The sequence below is a fragment of the Pholis gunnellus genome (genome assembly GCF_910591455.1).
Source record: "Pholis gunnellus genome assembly, chromosome: 18".
NCBI classification, from domain to species: Eukaryota; Metazoa; Chordata; class Actinopteri; order Perciformes; family Pholidae; genus Pholis; species Pholis gunnellus.
The window spans coordinates 1,325,990-1,345,562 of NC_136545.1; the positions used below are offsets into that span (position 1 = coordinate 1,325,990).

The 19,573-nt window shown below is 45.0% G+C and overlaps 1 protein-coding gene across 1 annotated transcript in view; it reads left to right on the forward strand.

Annotated features, from left to right (window-relative positions):
- The window catches only part of dcc (DCC netrin 1 receptor), a gene marked incomplete at both ends in the record, with an annotated part of 277,106 nt that extends 261,888 nt beyond the window's left edge, over positions 1-15,218 (forward strand). The window contains one exon of the mRNA XM_079178564.1: positions 15,129-15,218. Coding sequence (XP_079034690.1) covers positions 15,129-15,218 — 90 coding nt within the window. The remainder of the gene's footprint in view (positions 1-15,128) is intronic.
- Positions 15,219-19,573: the final 4,355 nt, after the last annotated feature.

The window sequence follows — 19,573 nt, forward strand, 5'->3', positions numbered from 1 at the left end:
TAATCAGATGCCCGAACCACCTCAGCTGACTCCTTTCGATGCGAAGGAGTAGCGGCTCGACTCCAAGTTCCCTCCTGATGTCCGAGCTCCTTACCCTATCTCTAAGGCTGAGCCCGGCCACCCTACGGAGGAAACTCATTTCGGCCACTTGTACCCACGACCTTGTCCTTTCGGTCACGACCCAGAGTTCGTGACCATAGGTGAGGGTAGGAACGTAGACCGACCAGTAAATTGAGAGCTTTGCCTTCCGGCTCAGCTCTCTCTTCAGCAAGACGGTCCGGTGCAGCGCCTGCTTTACTGCTGCAGCCGCACCGATCCGCCTGTCGATCTCCCGCTCCATCTTACCCTCACTCGTGAACAAGACCCCGAGATACTTAAACTCCTTCACTTGAGGTAGGCACTCCGTCCCCACCTGGAGGGAGCAATCCACCGGTTTCCGGCAGAGCACCATGGCCTCGGATTTGGAGGTGCTAACTCTCATCCCCGCCGCTTCACACTCAGCTGCAAACCGCCCCAATGAATGCTGGAGGTCACGATCCGAGGAGGCCAACAGGACCACATCGTCTGCATATAGCAGAGAGGTGATCCCGAGACCCCCGAACCTGACGTTCTCCACCGCCCGGCTGCGCCTAGAAATCCTGTCCATGAAAGTCACGAACAGGACCGGTGACAAAGGGCAGCCCTGGCGGAGGCCAACACCCACCGGGAACGTGTCTGACTTATTGCCGAGAATGCGGACACAGCTCCTACTGCAGTCGTACAGAGACCAGATCGCCCGTTGTAACGGGTCCGGCACCCCATACTCCCGCAGCACCCCCCACAAGAACCCCCGAGGGACCCGGTCGAAAGCCTTCTGCAAGTCCACAAAACACATGTAGACTGGTTGGGCAAACTCCCAGAACTCCTCCAGTAGTCTTGCGAGGGTGAAGAGCTGGTCCACTGTTCCACGGCCGGGACGGAATCTGCACTGCTCCTCTTGAATCCGAGGTTCGACAAACGGTCGGAGCCTCCTTTCCAGCACCCTGGCATAAGCTTTCCCCGGGAGGCTGAGTAGTGTGATACCCCGATAATTCGAGCACACTCTCCGGTCCCCCTTTTTGAAAATGGGAACCACCACCCCGGTCTGCCAGTCCATGGGCACTGATCCCGACCCCCATGCGACACTGAAGAGGCGTGTCAGCCAAGACAGCCCAACAGTGTCCAGCGCCTTCAGCATCTCAGGGCGGATCTCATCCACCCCCGGCGCCTTGCCACCAAGGAGCTTTTTGACTACCTTAGTGACCTCTGCCAGGGATATGGGTGAGCCCCCCAGGTCTTCAGGCGCTGCCTCCTCTGCAGAGGACATGTTGGTCGGGTTTAGGAGTTCCTCAAAGTGTTCTTTCCACCGCCCGACGATGTCCCCCGTCCGGGTCAACAGTTCCCCCCCCCTGCTGAGAACAGCCTGGGGTAGGCCCTGCTTTCCCTTCCTGAGCCGTCGGATGGTTTGCCAGAACCTCCTTGAGGCCAACCGAAAGTCCTTCTCCATGGCCTCCCCGAACTCCTCCCATGCCCGAGTTTTAGCACCCGCGACCACCGCAGCTGCAGTCCTTCTGGCCTGCCGGTACCTCTCAGCTGCTTCAGGAGACCCCTGGGCCAAACAGGCCCTGAAGGCCTCCTTCTTCAGCTTGACGGCTTCCCTCACCTCCGGTGTCCACCATCGGGTTCTCGGGTTGCCGCCACGACAGGCACCGATGACCTTCCGGCCACAGCTCCTAGCGGCCGCGTCCACAATAGAGGCTTTGAACATGGTCCATTCGGATTCCATGTTCCCAGCCTCCCTCGGGATGTGTGAGAAGTTCTTCCGGAGGTGGGAGTTAAAGACCTCCCGGACAGGGTCCTCCGCCAGACGTTCCCAGTTCACCCTCACTATACATTTGGGCTTGCCGGGTCTTTCCAACCGGTTCCCCTGCCATCTGATCCAACTCACCACCAGGTGGTGATCAGTTGACAGCTCTGCTCCTCTCTTCACCCGAGTGTCCAAGACATACGGCCGCAGATCAGATGATACGATTACAAAGTCGATCATTGATCTCCGGCCTAAGGTGTTCTGGTACCAGGTACACTTATGAGCCACCTTATGTTCGAACATGGTGTTCGTTATGGCCAAACCGTGGCTAGCACAGAAGTCCAATAACGAGACACCACTCGGGTTCAGATCGGGCAAGCCGTTCCTCCCAATCACCCCCCGCCAGGTTTCTCCGTCATTGCCCACGTGAGCGTTGAAGTCCCCCAGGAGAACTATGGAGTCGGCAGGCGGCGCCCTTTCCAGGACCCCTCCCACCGACTCCAAGAAGGCCGGATACTCTGAACTGCTGTTTGGTGCATAAGCACAAACCACAGTCAGAGCCTTGCTCCCCGCAACCCGTAGGCGCATGGAGGCGACCCTCTCGTTCTCCGGGGAGAACTCCAACACAGCGGCGCTAAGCCGGGGGCTCGTGAGTATCCCCACTCCCGCCCGGCGCCTCTCACCTTGGGCAACTCCGGAAAAGGACAAAGTCCAACCCCTCTCCAGGAGCTTGGTTCCAGAGCCAGTGCTGTGTGTGGAGGTGAGTCCAACTATATCTAGCTGGTATCGCTCCACCTCCTGCACCAGCTCTGGCTCTTTCCCCGCTAGCGAGGTGACGTTCCACGTCCCTAGAGCTAGTCTATGCTGCTGGCGATCGGCTCGCCCAGGCCTCCGGCCTGACCTGCCGCCCGGTCTGCATTGCACCCGACCCCGATGCTTGTCCCTGCGGGTGGTGGGTCCACAGGGTGGCTGCTCCATGTTGTTTCTTCGGGCTGAGCCCGACCGGGACCCATGGGCGAAGGCCCGGCCACCAGACGCTCGCCGACGAGCTCCCCTCCTGGGTCTGGCTCCGGGAGGGTGCCCCGGTTTCCCTGGTCCAGGCGAGGTGGCTGAAGTCCGTGGGCTGCTTATCATCAGGGTTGTTTTGAACCGCTCTTAGTCTGGGCTCTCCCCTGAGACCTGTTTGCCTTGGGAGACCCTACCAGGGGCTACTGCCCTGGACAACATAGCTCCCAGGATCACTGAGCCACTCAAACTCCTCCACCACGGTAAGGTGGCGATTCGCGGAGGAGTCAGCATAAACTCACCAATTTTAAATATTACCTTTTTACTTTGTTATTGTAATCTATAGAAAAAACAATAAATTCCAATTATTAAAGTTTTTTTTTCTTCTTTTTTTTAAATACTTAAAAATATCTTTAATCTATTAGTAATTTGTAGTAATACAAGCTGCTTAGAACTAGTGTTATGCTATTGGACAGGTCATAATTTAATTTGTAATATCAAATTTATATTGTTGTGAAAACATCTCCTTCAACCAACTGTATCTATTCAAGCTTCTCCACAAAACTTCATTTTAGAAGCTTGCATTCGAACACATCGTGATACCATTATAATTAACCTTCGCCCAATATTCAATTTTACTGAGTGTAACTTCAACGCACCATAATGCAAGTCAATGCAACCTCCATAACATTAGCCATTTCAGAACCAGTTCTGATTCAGAACCAGGTTTCCCCGGTAACGGGATATTCTGCATGTTGATCCTTCGCTTAGTTCAGCAGAAAGCCGGTAGACTATCCCTGTATACATTAAAATAAGACCATGTCAAGCAAACTTTATTATGTTGTGCGTTTCAGTGCTGGTTCATATCAAGGAAGTATTTGAAGTACGTGCACAGAGAACCTCAAGACATGTGAACACAGTTTCTGTGGTTTATCCGTGTCAGAGTTTGAATGTGCTCTTCTTCTGGCTCTGCTGTGTCGGGATGGATCTCCGACGGATTATAGTGGAGAGTGAATCCAGGTCAGTAGGCCGACAGAGATAACAGGATATCGGAGAGAAACACAGATCGACGGGTGTTTTTATCCCATTGATGAAGCATTTACCACCTCAGATAAACTCTGCTGTTACTGGTCAACAAATGAGATCTGGAGGTCGCTGGATTTTTACACGCAGTTGTGATTTTTTGCAGAAGCTTTTTTGTCCGGGGGAAGATGGAAAATACCTGGCGGCACGGGGCTTCTAGATGAGGTTTTATGGCCTCATTCAGAGTGAAAGAAGGAGGTCAAACGGTCACACTGTGTATTACACAGATAAAGGACAGCTGTGCAGGTGCTGTCAGTCCTTTCACTTGGTATAATAGGAATCTACAGTCAGAGAGTTATGTCAACTGTTCAAAAGCCACACTGTGGGGTTTTCTCGTCCGTCTCAGAACGGACGAAGACAAGGCGCTTTCAAAGACTTTATACAAAACTTCCATAGGGCTGCAACAACGAATCGATAATTAAGAGTTGGCAACGAATTTCATTATCGATTCTTTGTGTCGCATGATTATTACGCCACTCAATAATGCCGTGTTCACACCAATCGCGTCATTCGCGCCGCCGGTCTCGCCGGGGACTATTTGTGGTCATTCGTGTGAATCGCGCTGGACACGCCGGAGAGGGGGCGCGGCTTATCGCCCTGAAAGCTGTTCAACTGTCCGCAATCAACCGTGGAAAAAAATAACCTCTATTTCATCCTAGTACGTGTTGTGTAAGTCCCAGATATCACGGGAAACTAAACGCCGTTATGTCTGGTTCATAACAGTCTGGAGGAGCTCCGTGGATTTCATCGAGCTCACTGTGTCTAGCGAGCCACACGTTGGCTGTTTACTACAGCTGTATGAACACAAAATAAACTGATTTGGCTGTGATTTAACGGCAATAAACAGACAAAAGGGGACTCCGAAATAACTACGTAATGATGCCGATTTGTACTTGTTTTGTCAATGGAGCTCGTATCGATCGGTGCTAGGCTATGCTAACATTGTAGCCGCTCCATCAACACTCACAATAATGTCATCTAGACGTAAATACGGCAGCGTCTATTCATTATTTGCACTATACGGTTTACAAACACACACACACATTTATACACAGTTTCGTCCGGTCTCTATTGATATGAGGGATCGTAGAGCTCTGGGTGAACACAGACGGCTACAGTATTAATTTCCTGATTCAACAACGGCAGGACGTCAGTGACGACAGGAGAAATATCTCAATGCTGATAGGCTATCGCCACAGCGTCACGCGATTTTTTCGGTTGGAAATTAATGCTTTTTTTTTTATCCGATTATTAAAATAATCGTTAGTTGCAGCCCTACTTCCATGTAATAAGTAAATGTAATAAGAATTCATTCCTAAATGTAATAACTCAAATCTGTAATAAGCAACATTGTGAATTGTGTTTAAAGACAGATACACCAGCCATCAGTTAAACTCTACTACTGTAGATTAAATGACCTCGGCATCACAAAGTTAAATATCATTGGATATTCACCAAGTTTGGTATGTCAGCACTGAAAACCATACTGGACCCGCGTACCAAATTTAGGAAAATTTGACCATTGTACAGATTAGCAACTAAGAGTAAAGTCTTGCACTTCATGTTGGATTTGAAATAGTGTGGTTCTGGAGCACATCCAGTGTCTTTAGGGGGAACTGTTGGTGTGATAAAGTATTGTTACAAAGACAGTTTATATGAATTTAAGATCAGATACAATTTAAATAAACAGATTTTTGAAGTTCCAAAGAATATTTTGCCACCAATTTGTTATTTGTAAAAGAAAGAAAGAAAGAAAGCGCAAGCTTTCAGTGAATTACCAATTCAATAGGTTTCAACTTTGAAATGATTACCTCTGTTAGATGTTAACTGCTAAACTTGCTGCTGCTGGTGGATTCAGGAAGTTTGTTAACTGTTACTGCAACCTGATTGGGCCCCACTGATTCTCTAAATGGGGGCAAATCTAAAAATCTATAAATGACCAGAGGTTCAGTTGCCCTGAGGCAGAAAACGGTCGAAAGCTGATCCAACTTGACTCTGGCCTTGTTAAAGCTTTTAACCTGACCGGATAGACTGATATCTGCATTTTCAAATCCGGGAGACATCCAGCACATATGCGTAATTTCAAAATAAAAGTGCCATAGGAGGCTGAACAGTTAGACTTTTCAAAAGTAAAATGACAATAACTGTTCAACTGTTTTCCCCGTTTTGCTGAAGTCTACCCTTTATAGGCCACACAAAGATTAACATTGTATGATCAATAATTGACATTTGCTTGAAAACACCAACTTCAGTACTCCAAATTAGGCACAGCTCCTCCAACAGCTTAGTTTAGCTCAAGGAGGAATCTGAAGTTGTTAGTTATATACAATTTGTCAGTTATGTAACTGTATGTAAATGTGTATGACCATAAATGCAACAAACAACTTTTCAAAAAGAATGTTTACAAAATACAATATTTCATCTAAACTTATCAAGAGGTTTAAAATGTCTCGTTCATAATCGAAGACTTTTCTGCAAATGTCCCGTTGTCCAACAGCCAACAACCCAAAGATATTCAAGTATCAAAATTGTTGGCTATACATTCTTTGTGGATCGACTGATTAATCAACTAAAAATAGCTTTTCCAAATCTTAACAAAATACAGTAATTCATCCACAAATATTTCTCAAATAGTAAATTCTACTCTTTCGATATGTATATAGTTTTTTTACTCAGACGGTCTGAATCAATTAGTCAATCAATTAGTCCAATGACAGAAAAATATATCTATTTGGATAATTGAATGATCTTTTTTAGTCGATTTTCAGGCCAAATAGTTCCAGGTTCTAAAATGTTAGAATTTTCTGCATATCTCCGTCTTGTGTGTGATCGTGCTGATCATTTTAGCTTTTGTAGTTGTGGTCGAACAAAAGAAGCAATTTGACGACTTCACCTTTGGCGTTAGGAAATAGTGATGATTTATGGATCGAAGATGATCCTTAGAATTGAAAGCCATGGAGCTGAATGTGTTTCGGGGAATACACAAGCATTGTATAAGTTATTTAACTTTAATTAAATCATTCACAGATGTCAGTCAGGCTGTTTAATTTCCACACAGAGGTAAACCCATACAACTAAACTGCACGTTATATTACGTTTCGAGGGGAAAATATGTTCTACCTGTTTACAGATGCAGATGTTTTAAACGGTTTTAAACATGTGGATAACGTTGAAACACAACAAAACACGAAATCGCTTCTAAACTACTTTTACTACTACTACAAAACTATCACGGTTTGGCTTAAAATGACTCCGACATTGAAACAAAACAGAAACGCAACAAAAGTACAAGGTTGGTGAAAGTGTTATGGGGTGGTGTAGACGGCGGACCCAAACGCACACTCACAGCAGGTGTTAGCCAGCCAAATCTTTTATTTATAATATGCTGACTTATTAAACAACAAAACAAAACAACGGCACCGTGTCCAGCGGACCAGAGTCTCTCCGTCTCTTCCCCGGAATCGGGAGGGAAGCTCAACCGATGCTGGATAGTACAGCCTCCGGATTCGGGAGGGAAGCTCAACCGAACTCTCACCTGGGAATGGTCCGGACAGAAACAGTCAAGGCCGCGGATACGGCAGGAAAGCACGACGGTGTGGATACCCGAGGTCCGACACTGGAAAACTAGGACGCTGACTGGTGTACTCCGTGGTACTACGCAGAACACGCCGTCTCGCCTCCTCGCCCAGGTGATTCCCATGGATCGACTCTGAGTGGCAGGAGTACTGAGGACAGGCAAAAACAAGGACAGATATTCACGGAAGCAATAGGCCGACTAACGTGGCAACGAACCAGACTGGTAACCGGACGGACTGACGATGCGCCGGAGGACAGCTGGGGTATTTAAGTCAGCCGGAGACGATCACCGGAATTCCCCACAGCTGAGCCTAAGGAGAGGGGCGTGGTAGAGGGCGGAACTCGGGGATGAAAACTGTAGGCTGACACAAAAACAAAACACAAGCACATGGCCCTTAATAATGAACCAGACAGGGGAAGAACAGAGGAGCACACAGTACAGGAATACAGGAATACAGGAAATAGTAACAGAAAGCCCTGTGTTTTTTACCCATACACCAACACAGACCTCCCTACGCAGACGTCCTTGGACTGAATTGAAAGGTATTTGTGATAATCCATCACAAAATATATTTCCCTAGAACAATCCAGTTTCGTTAGATGGGAATGTCATTTTTAGGGGACAGGGCTGGAAAAAACACAATATCTGTATTTTTCCTTTTAGCATGTTTATAGTACCTGCATTTAGTAACGGTCCTTCAGTAAACAACTTTTTCATTTGAGTTCTAAGGTGATATTTAAGCAGGATCAGTGCAGCATAATGAAGGCCTCGGCCACTGACTGCATACTGTGTATACTGTGTCGATTCAGTACAAGTACATGGAGAAGGTTTTGGACACAAACCTTTCAATTCAAATAGTTCAGCTCAGCCTTTATTGGTTTTCCACAGCATGCCGAGGAGAATATTGAATTTTTTTTTTTTTAAACTGCAAAGACAATTTCTGCATGAAGGCCACGCTCAATAGAACACACTGAGAGAGTGTGAGTGTGTGTGTGCGAGAGATGTGCACTTGACTGTCACACACACAGAGACGGAGGCACTTAAGCCGGCCCCACTCAGAGGTGACAGTTTATACAGCCAGACCGAACACGCCATTACGCAGTGATCACAGAGTCTGTGCAGGATCAAAGTACAGACGCTCACGCTGTCAGTGTGTACCGTCCTTGGAACGCTTGATGCGGTCGACTTGGAGGCAAGCTGTTGTCTAACTATGACGGGACACAGTTTGTGAATATTGTGATATTATCCCCATTTTTTTACGAAACATTCCTGTGAACTTTGCGTTCTCGATCATCCGTTGCAACTTATGATTTTGATATCCTTTCCTCCAGGCAGTCGCTGGTTTCAGTTCACTTCAACTGCTGATAGATGATCCATCACACTCAACGCAAAGTCACCTTTTGTTTGCTTCAGTTGTAAGTGCGGATTGAAAAGTTGGACTCTGGCAGAAACAGACACGACATTCATTGTGATGGATTAGGTACCTCTAGAGATTAGTATTTAAACTTAATGAAGTCAGTGAATGAAGGAGAAACATAGAAACATACTTTACATTACAGAACAAAAAATGTGAGTAGTAACTAAAAAGTGAATGGAGAACAGCCTGATGAATGAATGAGTGGTTAATAAGTTGTTCCTGAATAACTCCTTGTAGAGGGCTATTAGATGACAATGACGTTCCTCCAACCAATGGCATTAACTATGTCATTATAGTAAACTCTGGGTGTCCAAGGGATGACAGTTAGCACTTGTATAGTGATCGACAGGTCAAAGGACCTCCATGTGTCTAGGTTTTAAAATCCAGAATGAGCCTGAATCAGGATTGAGCGAATCATTCATTTTTTTTTTTTTATTTGGTTAATCTAACAACTAATACATTTTTTGTATCGTTATTATTAATCAAGACAAGGTTTTTGAGTTAATAGCTTGAAAATGCTGCTCTTCTGTATCGCTCTGCGACGCAACAAAATCAAAAAGGCTTCAAAGGAGGGGGCCACTGTGGCTCAGTGGTGGTCCGTGGTCTAGGCTAGTTCATGTTGATGTGTCCTTGGGCAAGGCACTTGCATGGTAGCCCCTGCTGTCAGTGTATGAATGGGTGTGAATGGGTGAATGATAACATTCAATTCAATTCGATTTATTTTTGTATAGCCCAAAATCTCAAATTACAAATTTGCCTCAGAGGGCTTCACAATATGTACACATGACATCATCTTGTCCCGGAACCCTCACATCGAAACAGGAAAAACTCCCCCAAAAAACCCCTTTAACGGGGAGAAAAGAGGAAGAGACCTGTGGGAGAGCAACAGCGGAGGGATCCCTCTCCCAGGATGGACAGAAGTGCAATAGATGTCAAGTGTTGAAGCATAATAGAATTACAAGACATTCAATGTAATTTCAACACATTCAATGTATGACAGAGCCACGGCAGGAGGAAAGACCAGGTCCAGGTATAACCCGGATCCAGAGGTACCTGCGAGGCGAGAAAACACAGAGACTCTGGTGAAGAAGCAGGTCAATAATGTGCACCAGTATGTGCACCAGTAATGGTACCAGTAATATGAATAGTAATGTAAGTAATAATAAGAGTGTTATTTATTAGTGGGAGTCAGCAGTGTCATGGCGGGATGATGGACCAGGGTCCAGATGAAACCACGATACATGGAACTTCTCTGAGGAGAGAAAGCACAAAGACTCCGGGCAATAAACAAAGTCAGTAATGTGCATAAATGGTTTCGGTAATAGGGGTAGTGATGTTAATAACATGAATTGGTAGTCGGTGTCAGCAGGGCCATGGCGGGTGGAAGGACCAATGTCCAGATAAAACTGTGATCCATGAGAACCTGTGAGGCGAGAAAGCACGAGGACTTCGGGGAAGAAGTAAAGTTAGTAGTGAGCATTAATAGGACATCAATTCATACAGACAGAGATGAAGTCTTAGGGAATCTTAAGGATTCCCCCTGTAGTCTAAGCCTCTACCAGCTTGTCTAAGGGCTGGTCCAAGGCAAACCTGAGCCAGCCCTAACTATAAGCACTGTCAAAAAGGAAAGTCTTAAGCCTTCTCTTAAATGTGGTGAGTGTGTCTGCCCCCCGGACTGAAACTGGAAGCTTGTTCCACAGAAGAGGAGCTTGATAACTGAAGGCTCTGGCTCCCATCCTACTTTGTAAGACTCTAGGAACCACAAGTAATCCTGAATTAGTGGAGCACAGCTCTCTAGTAGGATAATATTGTACTATAAGCTCTTTAAGATATGATGGTGCCTGACCAGTTCGGGCTTTGTAGGTAAGTAAAAGGATTACAGGGAGCCAGTGCAGAGAAGCTAATACAGGAGTAATATGATCTCTTTTTTTAGTTCTTGTTAGTACACTAGCTGCAGCATTTTGAATCAGCTGGAGCGATTTAAGAGACTTATTAGAGCAGCCTGAAAATAAGGAATTGCAGTAATCTAATCTAGAGGTAACAAATGCATGAACTAATTTCTCTGCATCGCTTTGAGACAGGCTGTGCCTGATTTTTGAAATAGTACGTAGGTGAAAAAAGGCAGTCCTAGAAGTTTGTTTTATCTGAGAGTTAAAAGACAAATCCTGATCAAAAGTTACTCCAAGATTCTTTACGGTGCTGCTGGATGCCAGCGCGATGCCATCTAGAGAAACTATATCAATAGATAACTGATGTCGGAGGTGTTCTGGGCCTAGTAGAATAACTTCAGTTTTGTCTGAGTTTAACATCAGGAAGTTGCAGGTCATCCAGGTTTTTATGTCCTTAAGACATGCTTGCAGTTTAGCGAGCTGGTTGGATTCATCTGGTTTGATCGATAGATATAATTGAGTATCATCTGCATAGCAATGAAAGTTTATAGTGTTTCCTGATAATATTGCCTAAAGGAAGCATATATAAGGTGAACAAGATTGGCCCAAGCACAGAATCTTGTGGAACTCCATAACTAACATCAGTCATCATCGAGGTCATCGTTTACATACAAACTGAGATCGATCCGATAAATAGGATCCAAACCAGTTTAGTGCGGTTCCTTTAATGCCGATATACTGTTCTAGTCTCTGCAGCAGGATGTGATGGTCAATGGTGTCGAACGCAGCACTAAGGTCTAACAAGACAAGAACAGAGACGAGTCCTTTCTCTGATGCAATTAGAAGGTCATTAGTTATTTTTACCAGAGCTGTCTCTGTGCTGTGATGTTTTCTAAATCCTGACTGAAAATCCTCAAATAAACTATTATTTCGCAGAAAGTCACACAACTGATTTGTGACTGTTTTCTCAAGGATCTTAGAGAGGAAGGGAAGGTTAGAGGTCGGTCTATAGTTAGCAACACCTCTGGATCGAGAGTGGGCTTCTTAAGAAGAGGTTTAACTACAGCTACTCTGAAGGACTGTGGTACATGGCCTGTTAGTAAAGACAGGTTGATCATATCTAGCAAAGACGTGCTAATCAATGGTAACACTTCTTTAAGCAGCCTAGTTGGTATAGGGTCCAAAAGACAGGTAGAAGGTTTAGACTTAGAAATCATTGAAGTCAAATAGTCAAGGTTGATGGCTGTAAAGACATCTAAACATATATCAGGGTTTACAGCTGTTTCTAAGGTTACTCTATTTGAAGAAAGATCGGTACTAGTCGAGGGCAGTACATTGTTAATGGTCTCTCTAATAGTGATGATCTTGTCATTAAAGAAGTTCATGAAGTCATTACTACTGAGGTCTATAGGAATACACGGCTCGACAGAGCTGTGACTCTCTGTCAGCCTGGCTACAGTGCTGAAGAGAAACCTGGGGTTATTCTTATTTTTCTCAATTAACGATGAGTAATAGGCTGCTCTGGCATTACGGAGGGCCTTCTTATATGTCTTAAGACTGTCTCTCCAGACTAACCGAGATTCTTCCAAGTTAGTGGAACGCCATGTTCTTTCAAGTTTTCGCGATGTTTGCTTTAATTTACGGGTTTGAGGGTTATACCATGGAGCAAACCTCCTTTGTTTTACTAACTTCTTTTTTAAAGGAGCAATAGAGTCTAGTGTCCTTCTCAGTGAGCCTGTAGCACTATCGACAAGATGATCAATCCGGGTCGGACTAAAGTTATCACAGGAGTCATCTGTTATATTGAGGCATGGTGTTGAGTTAAATACAGACGGAATCGCTTCTTTAAACTGAGCTATGGCACCATCAGATAGACATCTAGTATAGTAACTTTTGCTTAATCGCGTACACTCCGTTAGTAGGAATTCAAAAGTTATTAGATAATGGTCCGATAGAAGAGGGTTCGGTGGAAAGACTATTAAATCTTCTATTGAAATGCCATAAACCAGAACCAGGTCGAGGGTTAAAACAGTGAGTGGGTTTCTGTACGCTCTGACAGAAACCAATCGAATCTAATAATGAGATAAACGCAGTACTAAGGCTATTATTCTCGACATCCACATGAATATTAAAGTCACCTACAATAATTACTTTATCTGTTTTAAGGAATAGATTTGATAAAAACTGAGAAAATCCCGATAGGAATTCAGAATACGGACCTGGGGCCGTATTGGGACACTATAACAAATATAACTGGCTGTATTGTTTTCCACTTTGGGTGTGAAAGACTAAGAACCAGGCTTTCAAATGAGTTATAGTCTAGTTTAGGTTTTAATAATAGGCTTGAGTCAAAGATGACTGCTACTCCACCTCCTCAGCCGGTGCCTCGAGGAATGTGAGTATTAATATGACTAGGAGGAGTTGACTCATTTAGGCTGACATATTCTTCATTACACAGCCAGGTTTCAGTAAGACAAAATAAATCAATATGATTATCTGATATTAACTCATTTACTAGTACAGCTTTAGATGACAAAGATCAGATATTTAAAAGTCCAAATTTAATTATCCTATTTTGTTGCACTGTTGCGTTCTTTTTAACTTGGATTAGGTTATTTAGTTTAATTCCTTGACTGTTTACTTTTGATTGAATTAATTGAAGTGGCCGTGGGGCAGACACAGTCTCTATATAGTTTTGGGTGGGTAACTGCTGTAATGGAAGCTCAGAGATGTGTGTAAGACTGCAACTCTGCTTCCTGGTCTGAACTCTGGGTTGTCATGGAGTAGGTCCACAAAGAAACTGGGTCAGATTTGCAGAAATATGATCTAATCCATCCAAAGTAGGATGAATGCCATCCCTCCTAAGCAGACCAGGCTTTCCCCAGAAAGTCTCCCAGTTGTCTACGAAGCCCACATTGTTTGCTGGACACCACCACGACAGCCAGCGGTGGAATGATGACATGCGGCTAAACATTTCATCATTGGTCAGATTCGGGAAGGGGCCAGAGAAAACTACGGAGTCCGACATGGTTTTTGCGTATGTACACACAGATTCCACATTGCCTTTAGTGATCTCAGAGAGCCGTAGTCGGGAGTCATTACCGCCGACGTGAATAACAATCTTACTGTATTTACGGTTATCTTTAGCCAGTACTTTCAGATAGGACTCAATGTCGCCTGCTCTGGCCCCAGGTATACATGTAACTGTAGCCTCTAGTTTCACGTTTCTCAAAATAGAGCTGCCTATAACCAGAGTTGGTTTCTCTGAAACATGAAGTGGCTGCTGGCGAGCCGGGTGCTTCGCTTTAGACCCATGGCTCCCCCCCCCCGGCTGCTCGGGGGCTGCCGGGAGACAGCTAGCAGGAGCCACGTCTGTTTGGTCCGCACCGGCTATGCCTGTGGTAGCTAACAACTTAACTTCCATGGTGCGGAGCCGTGTTTCCATCTCATTAAGCCTCGCCTCCAACCGTTGGGTTACCTCCGTCTGTGCCAGCGAGCAGGGGCGAAGGGTAGAGGAAGCCCGGGGGGGGGATCCTCCTGAGCGTCTGTAGATCACAGCCTCCTTTAATAACGTACGGCGGTGCTTCCCGATGGCGGAGCGGCGAGTTGTCCGATCAACGCTGGCCACAGGTGGGATAGACACAGATGTAGCAGGAGCATTTTCCGACAAGATTGTGAAGCGGTTGGAGGTGGTTAACGGAAGCTCCTCAGCTGGATTTCTCCGGATGCCGCGGCGTACCACCTCTGTCCAGGATGCCGGTTTCGGAGTGGAGCTATGGGTTGGATCTAGAGCAGCACTTCTCAGCTTGAGGTCGGAGGACCGACTACACTCCCCGGTCGCAGGACCCTCGCTGCACACCGGCAGCGAAGGTAGCCAGGGCATAGTGTCCGCAGTGTCCGAGACCAGCTGAGATTGCATAGATGAGATATGCTTTGACTGGGCCGCCGCTACAGATACAAATCCGTCGATTAGCTGTTCACTTTTCTGGACTTCAGACTCCAAGCGGTGAAAGTCGACCCTTAGCTGTGAGTACGCGAGTTTGCAGTCTTCACACATAGCCATACTAATTTATACTATCACACAATTAACTCAATTTAGCTGGAGCTACGAAAGTATGTTATTCAGACAACAGATGTGGCGGCAACAGGGACATGTAGTGTTAAAGCAGTTTGAGTGCTCGAGAGACTAGAAAAGCGCCATACAACTACATGTCCATTTTCCATTTTCCATTTTAATATAGCTATTGAAAAACCATGTTGATATTCAGGAGCTTTTTTTTTACAAAGCTCACAGTTGCCTAACCTGCTCTACTCTTGTTTTTTTCTCTTTAGGTTTACGAGCAGGACGACCTGTCGGAGCAGATGGCCAGTCTAGAAGGGCTGATGAAGCAGCTCAACGCCATCACCGGCTCCGCCTTCTAACCCATGATACCGTCCCCAGCCCAGCCCTCAGCCACGGTCCAGTCTGGAACCATTCTTCAAGCCTTGATGTCCCCCGTGCGGCATATGCTGAGGTCGATCCGGGTTTGAAGAGGAATCAAACGTCCATGCTGGGTTGAGTTTGTTTGGTTTCTGCTGGTCTCAGGCTAGTGTCTACTGTTTGGGACCGGGAAAAGGATGGAAGGGAATCAAACGGAGAAAAAAACACTACAGCAGCACAGCATCAACTCAAAGAACAGGACGAGGGTGGAGGGGCTGAGACCCCCTCTAGACTCTTCAACCTCAAACAGAAAACTAGAAAAACCCGAGAACTAGCACCTTGGCTTCATGACGCAGGATGATGCGATCTTCACAACAAAAAAAGTTTCTCTTCTTTGTGGTATTTATTAGCGTCCTCCGCTGGGTTATCTACTACTCAGTTACTGTGACCGTACCTCACTTGTTTCTCATGATCGCTGTTGGAAGTATTCCTTTTAGCTTTTTTGGGGGGGTATTCCAATTTTGTGCAGTCACAGGATGTGCATATGGTTTGAAAGTGCCACCAGAACCTATAGTAAGAAATAGAAAAAACATCCCCAGCCACCAAAGTTTCACCGAAACCGTTTTCTCAGCAAGGTTATCCTCGTATTTCTATTTGTTCTCCCTTTTTTCCCTCTCAAAACAGTATGATTTTACTAAGCCAAGCATCACGCATAACCCATGCAGCCCTTCCACTTCTGGATTAGGAGGTTTGAAAAAAAAAAGAATGAAGGGATTACAAATGTGGCTGGATAGAAACGAGTCTGAGAACAAAGTGTGGTTTTGTCCGGATAGAAACAAGTGTGTTGAGCTCCTAAACTGGTCTGAATGGCCTTGATCCGATCCAGCTGACTCTACTCTTTACAGCACTGTATAGAAACCTCAATAGACTCCCACATTCTGCTGCTGCTCTTGACCAAGCCTTTACTCTGCCTAACCCAGATGAACTCTGATACTTACCTACGAGGACTTGTGCCAAATTCTCACCTTGGATAACATATTGTAAACCGTCTTTGTTTTTTTGCTCCTTTGTTTAAATCTGTCTCAGTCTCAAACCATGGACTGGAAGCCAATGACGAGCAATGAGCCGATCTGTGTGGAATCGTCTCAAGAAATCTTGACGAGTGAAGGATGGCTTTGGATGGCCGGGCAGCGATTGTTCCTTTTTGAGAAACGCGGTCAAATTCGGTCACACCTCGTTCACAGTTTGTCACATTTTGTGCGCGTGCCCCCCCCCCCCCCCCCAACTGCTGGCTGTAGAACTGCAGAGTGATCACAGTCTGCAAAATATGGAAATATGACATGAAGACTGTTGTTGGCTTCTGGGACACCTGTTCATGTGTTCACAAAAGCCGGTTGCAGCATCGGCAAAACTTGATATGCTATCGAGAGAAAGAGATAATGAAGTCATGATTACAAGAGCTTGTTACCTCAATGAATAATTGAACTGTTATCTCTGGATCTCAATGCTAAGATCACAAAAATATCACAGCGCTTTCTTGAGAAATGACTGTGATGGAGGAATGAGTTGTGAAGGAGGTGTTACGGCAACAGGATCAAGCATCAAGTCATTTGTAGTGGAATTTTTGTTGTTATGATTATTATTATTATTAATGAGATTAGAGATGTTAGTGGGGAGCCGATGATGATGATGTTGATGATGTTGATAATGAGAGTGACCTCTGCCATTGTTTTCACTTTGTGCCATTTCAGTATGTTTGACTGAAGCTGAGCGCGTTGTATTCGGGGCCCTGCTTTTGATGAACCCATATTTATTTTTCATGAAACACACGCGTACCTCTGTCCACCTCGATCGCCCACATGGGATAAAATTGCAAAACCGCCAGCTTCACTCTGAGTTCACTTCAGGGCGTTACGTAGAAAGAAAAAGTGACTAAAACAAACACACAAATGAGGCATATTCCACAAAGTATATTTTTACATTCGCTGTCCTGTCAGAACGGTGTTTTTTCAAATCAGGTTTTATCAGACACATTTCCACAGAGGCCCATCGTGAAAGTTCATAAGCCTTTGAACGCATCAGAAAAAGTTTAATTTTTATTTACAATTTTAATTGTAACTGGTTTGAAGAGAATGTTTTGTGCCAGTTATTTCTTTGTTTGTTTGACCTGCGGTGTTATGGTTTCAGGATAACCTCTACAACATGAGGTCAGGACGGAGAGCATCCGCCTCTCACTTCTTTGAAGCAAAGCAGATTTGTATTGTCAACCAGGAGAGCAAAATGTGATTTGGGGAATTAGGTTGAATGGGTTGGGATGTTTTCTTGGGTAGAGCACGGAAAGGCAGGAGCTTAAAAGGACAAATGATTCATTAATCAGCTGAGGGGATAAAAAAAAAACAGGCCATCAGTATGCTCCATATTGACTGTGTCACTCCAGTCACCATATTGTAATTTTCAGACCTTTATCTTTCTGTGATGAAAGGGAAAAAAAGCCTGAGGGAGACGGAGAGAGCAGAGGCAGAGGAGGGGAATTGATATTCAGGGGTGGTGTGTATATGTGAGCTAGGGCACGGAGGAACGAGGCCCGGAATTCATTATCACGCCGTTTCAAATATTATGATTCAAGCTCACGCTCGCCGGGCTGTTACGGCTGTGGGGGGAAAAGTCCCGCGGATGGAGGGGACGGAAAGGTAACTTCTCCACAGAACCAGCACGGGGGAGGGGCTGGGGTAGATGAGAGGTGAGCGAACACAGACAAGCGAGCGGCGGGGGGATCAAACTCATCAGCGTGTTCTGGGAGATACATTCGGTCTTGAGCCTAGCTCTTTCATGCTTCTCCAAAGTCGCACTCTCTCGTCCTCCCTCAGCGAGCGGAGCGGAGTGGCGGGCAGATGGAATGAACCGAAATTGGATTTAAAGGAAAAAAATCTGATTTCAACAGTAAATTCTAAATGCCATGGCCTGTTGACACAAGATATTTCTTCTTTTCAGCGTCGAAAAAGGGAAAGAAAGATGAAAATAATAAGAGTGAAATGGTCGTACCGGTACACATTTTAGTCCATTAAATAATTGTTTAAGTATCCATCAGTTCTTGGGTTGATTCCTTCCTTACTGGCAGCCATTCATCTATGTCTGTAATATGAAAATACACTTGCAGAGGGTTAAAACTTAGCCCGATTTAGCTTTGTTTGATGACAGTGTTGACGAGCCTGGATGAGATAAAACGAAACAGAAATAGACTAACATGACAATCTCAGTTACTACTGGTCAATGGACACCATGAATGTTAAACGGGACATATCGTGAAAAACTACCTGGAGGGCCTACCAACCCACAACCTGTGAAATATAACAACCCAGTCAGTTTTTTATAAAAAAAAACACGCAATTAAACTTGCCCAATCAAACAAATTCCTGAGAACCTCAATCGAGATTTCTTTCGTAGATTGGCCGAGGCCAATTGTTTTTTGTTTCATGTTTGCATCCTCTCCAGTTTAATGCAGCCATGCGTAAATTGTAGCCAACGTCTGACCCCCAACTACGCTGTAGCCGAATAAATTGCTGCAAACCAATTGATTGAGAAAGACGCTCTTAATTAGCATTTCTTTTTGAGACATTTCAAAAGTCTCCCTAAAATTCCCCTTGAATTGAATTGAACAGTTGAATCGACACACACATTTTGATAAGCTCCTGAATATCTTGACTGAGATGGATTATGAATCTGTAGCAAGTTCCTCGTAACTGAGCCCTGAGTCACCTGGGTCTAAATGATATTCATTTGGTTGTGAAAAGTTCTCAAAGATTATGGTGGGTCTCAGTGTCTTTGTGTCCTCATGTCTTGTACCCAAGTGTCTTCTACCTGCATTGAAATGAATGTATGCCTGTTAGGATCACCCAGGAGAGCCTCTTGTTTCAAGTCTCTGCAAAGTTGATTTTCGGAGAAATGAAGTGAAAGGAATGGTTAGGAGGAAATTAATATTTAAACTGATGTTGGAAGATCAAAGTTCTTATTTAGTGAGCTAAAACATGAATTGGCAGTTTGGTCCAGTTTACATGACATGGGACATTTGGCGGCCATCCCATCGAGAAACAAGGCTTCGTAAATGTTATCAGCATGTCTTTTTAAAACAGTGAGGTCACATCTATTTGGATTGAGATTGTTCTTGGTTGCTATTTCCATGCAGTTGTCGAAAATTACTTTAAAGCATTCAGAACATTTGAATGGAGATTTTAATTGTTCTGTTCACCTTAATTCCATGTCCTTCGTCAACACTGATTAAAATAGACGAGGCTTTTCAGTTCGAGAGTTGTCATAAACACCAGCCCAGCTAATATTCTCTGGATATCACAATGTGTCG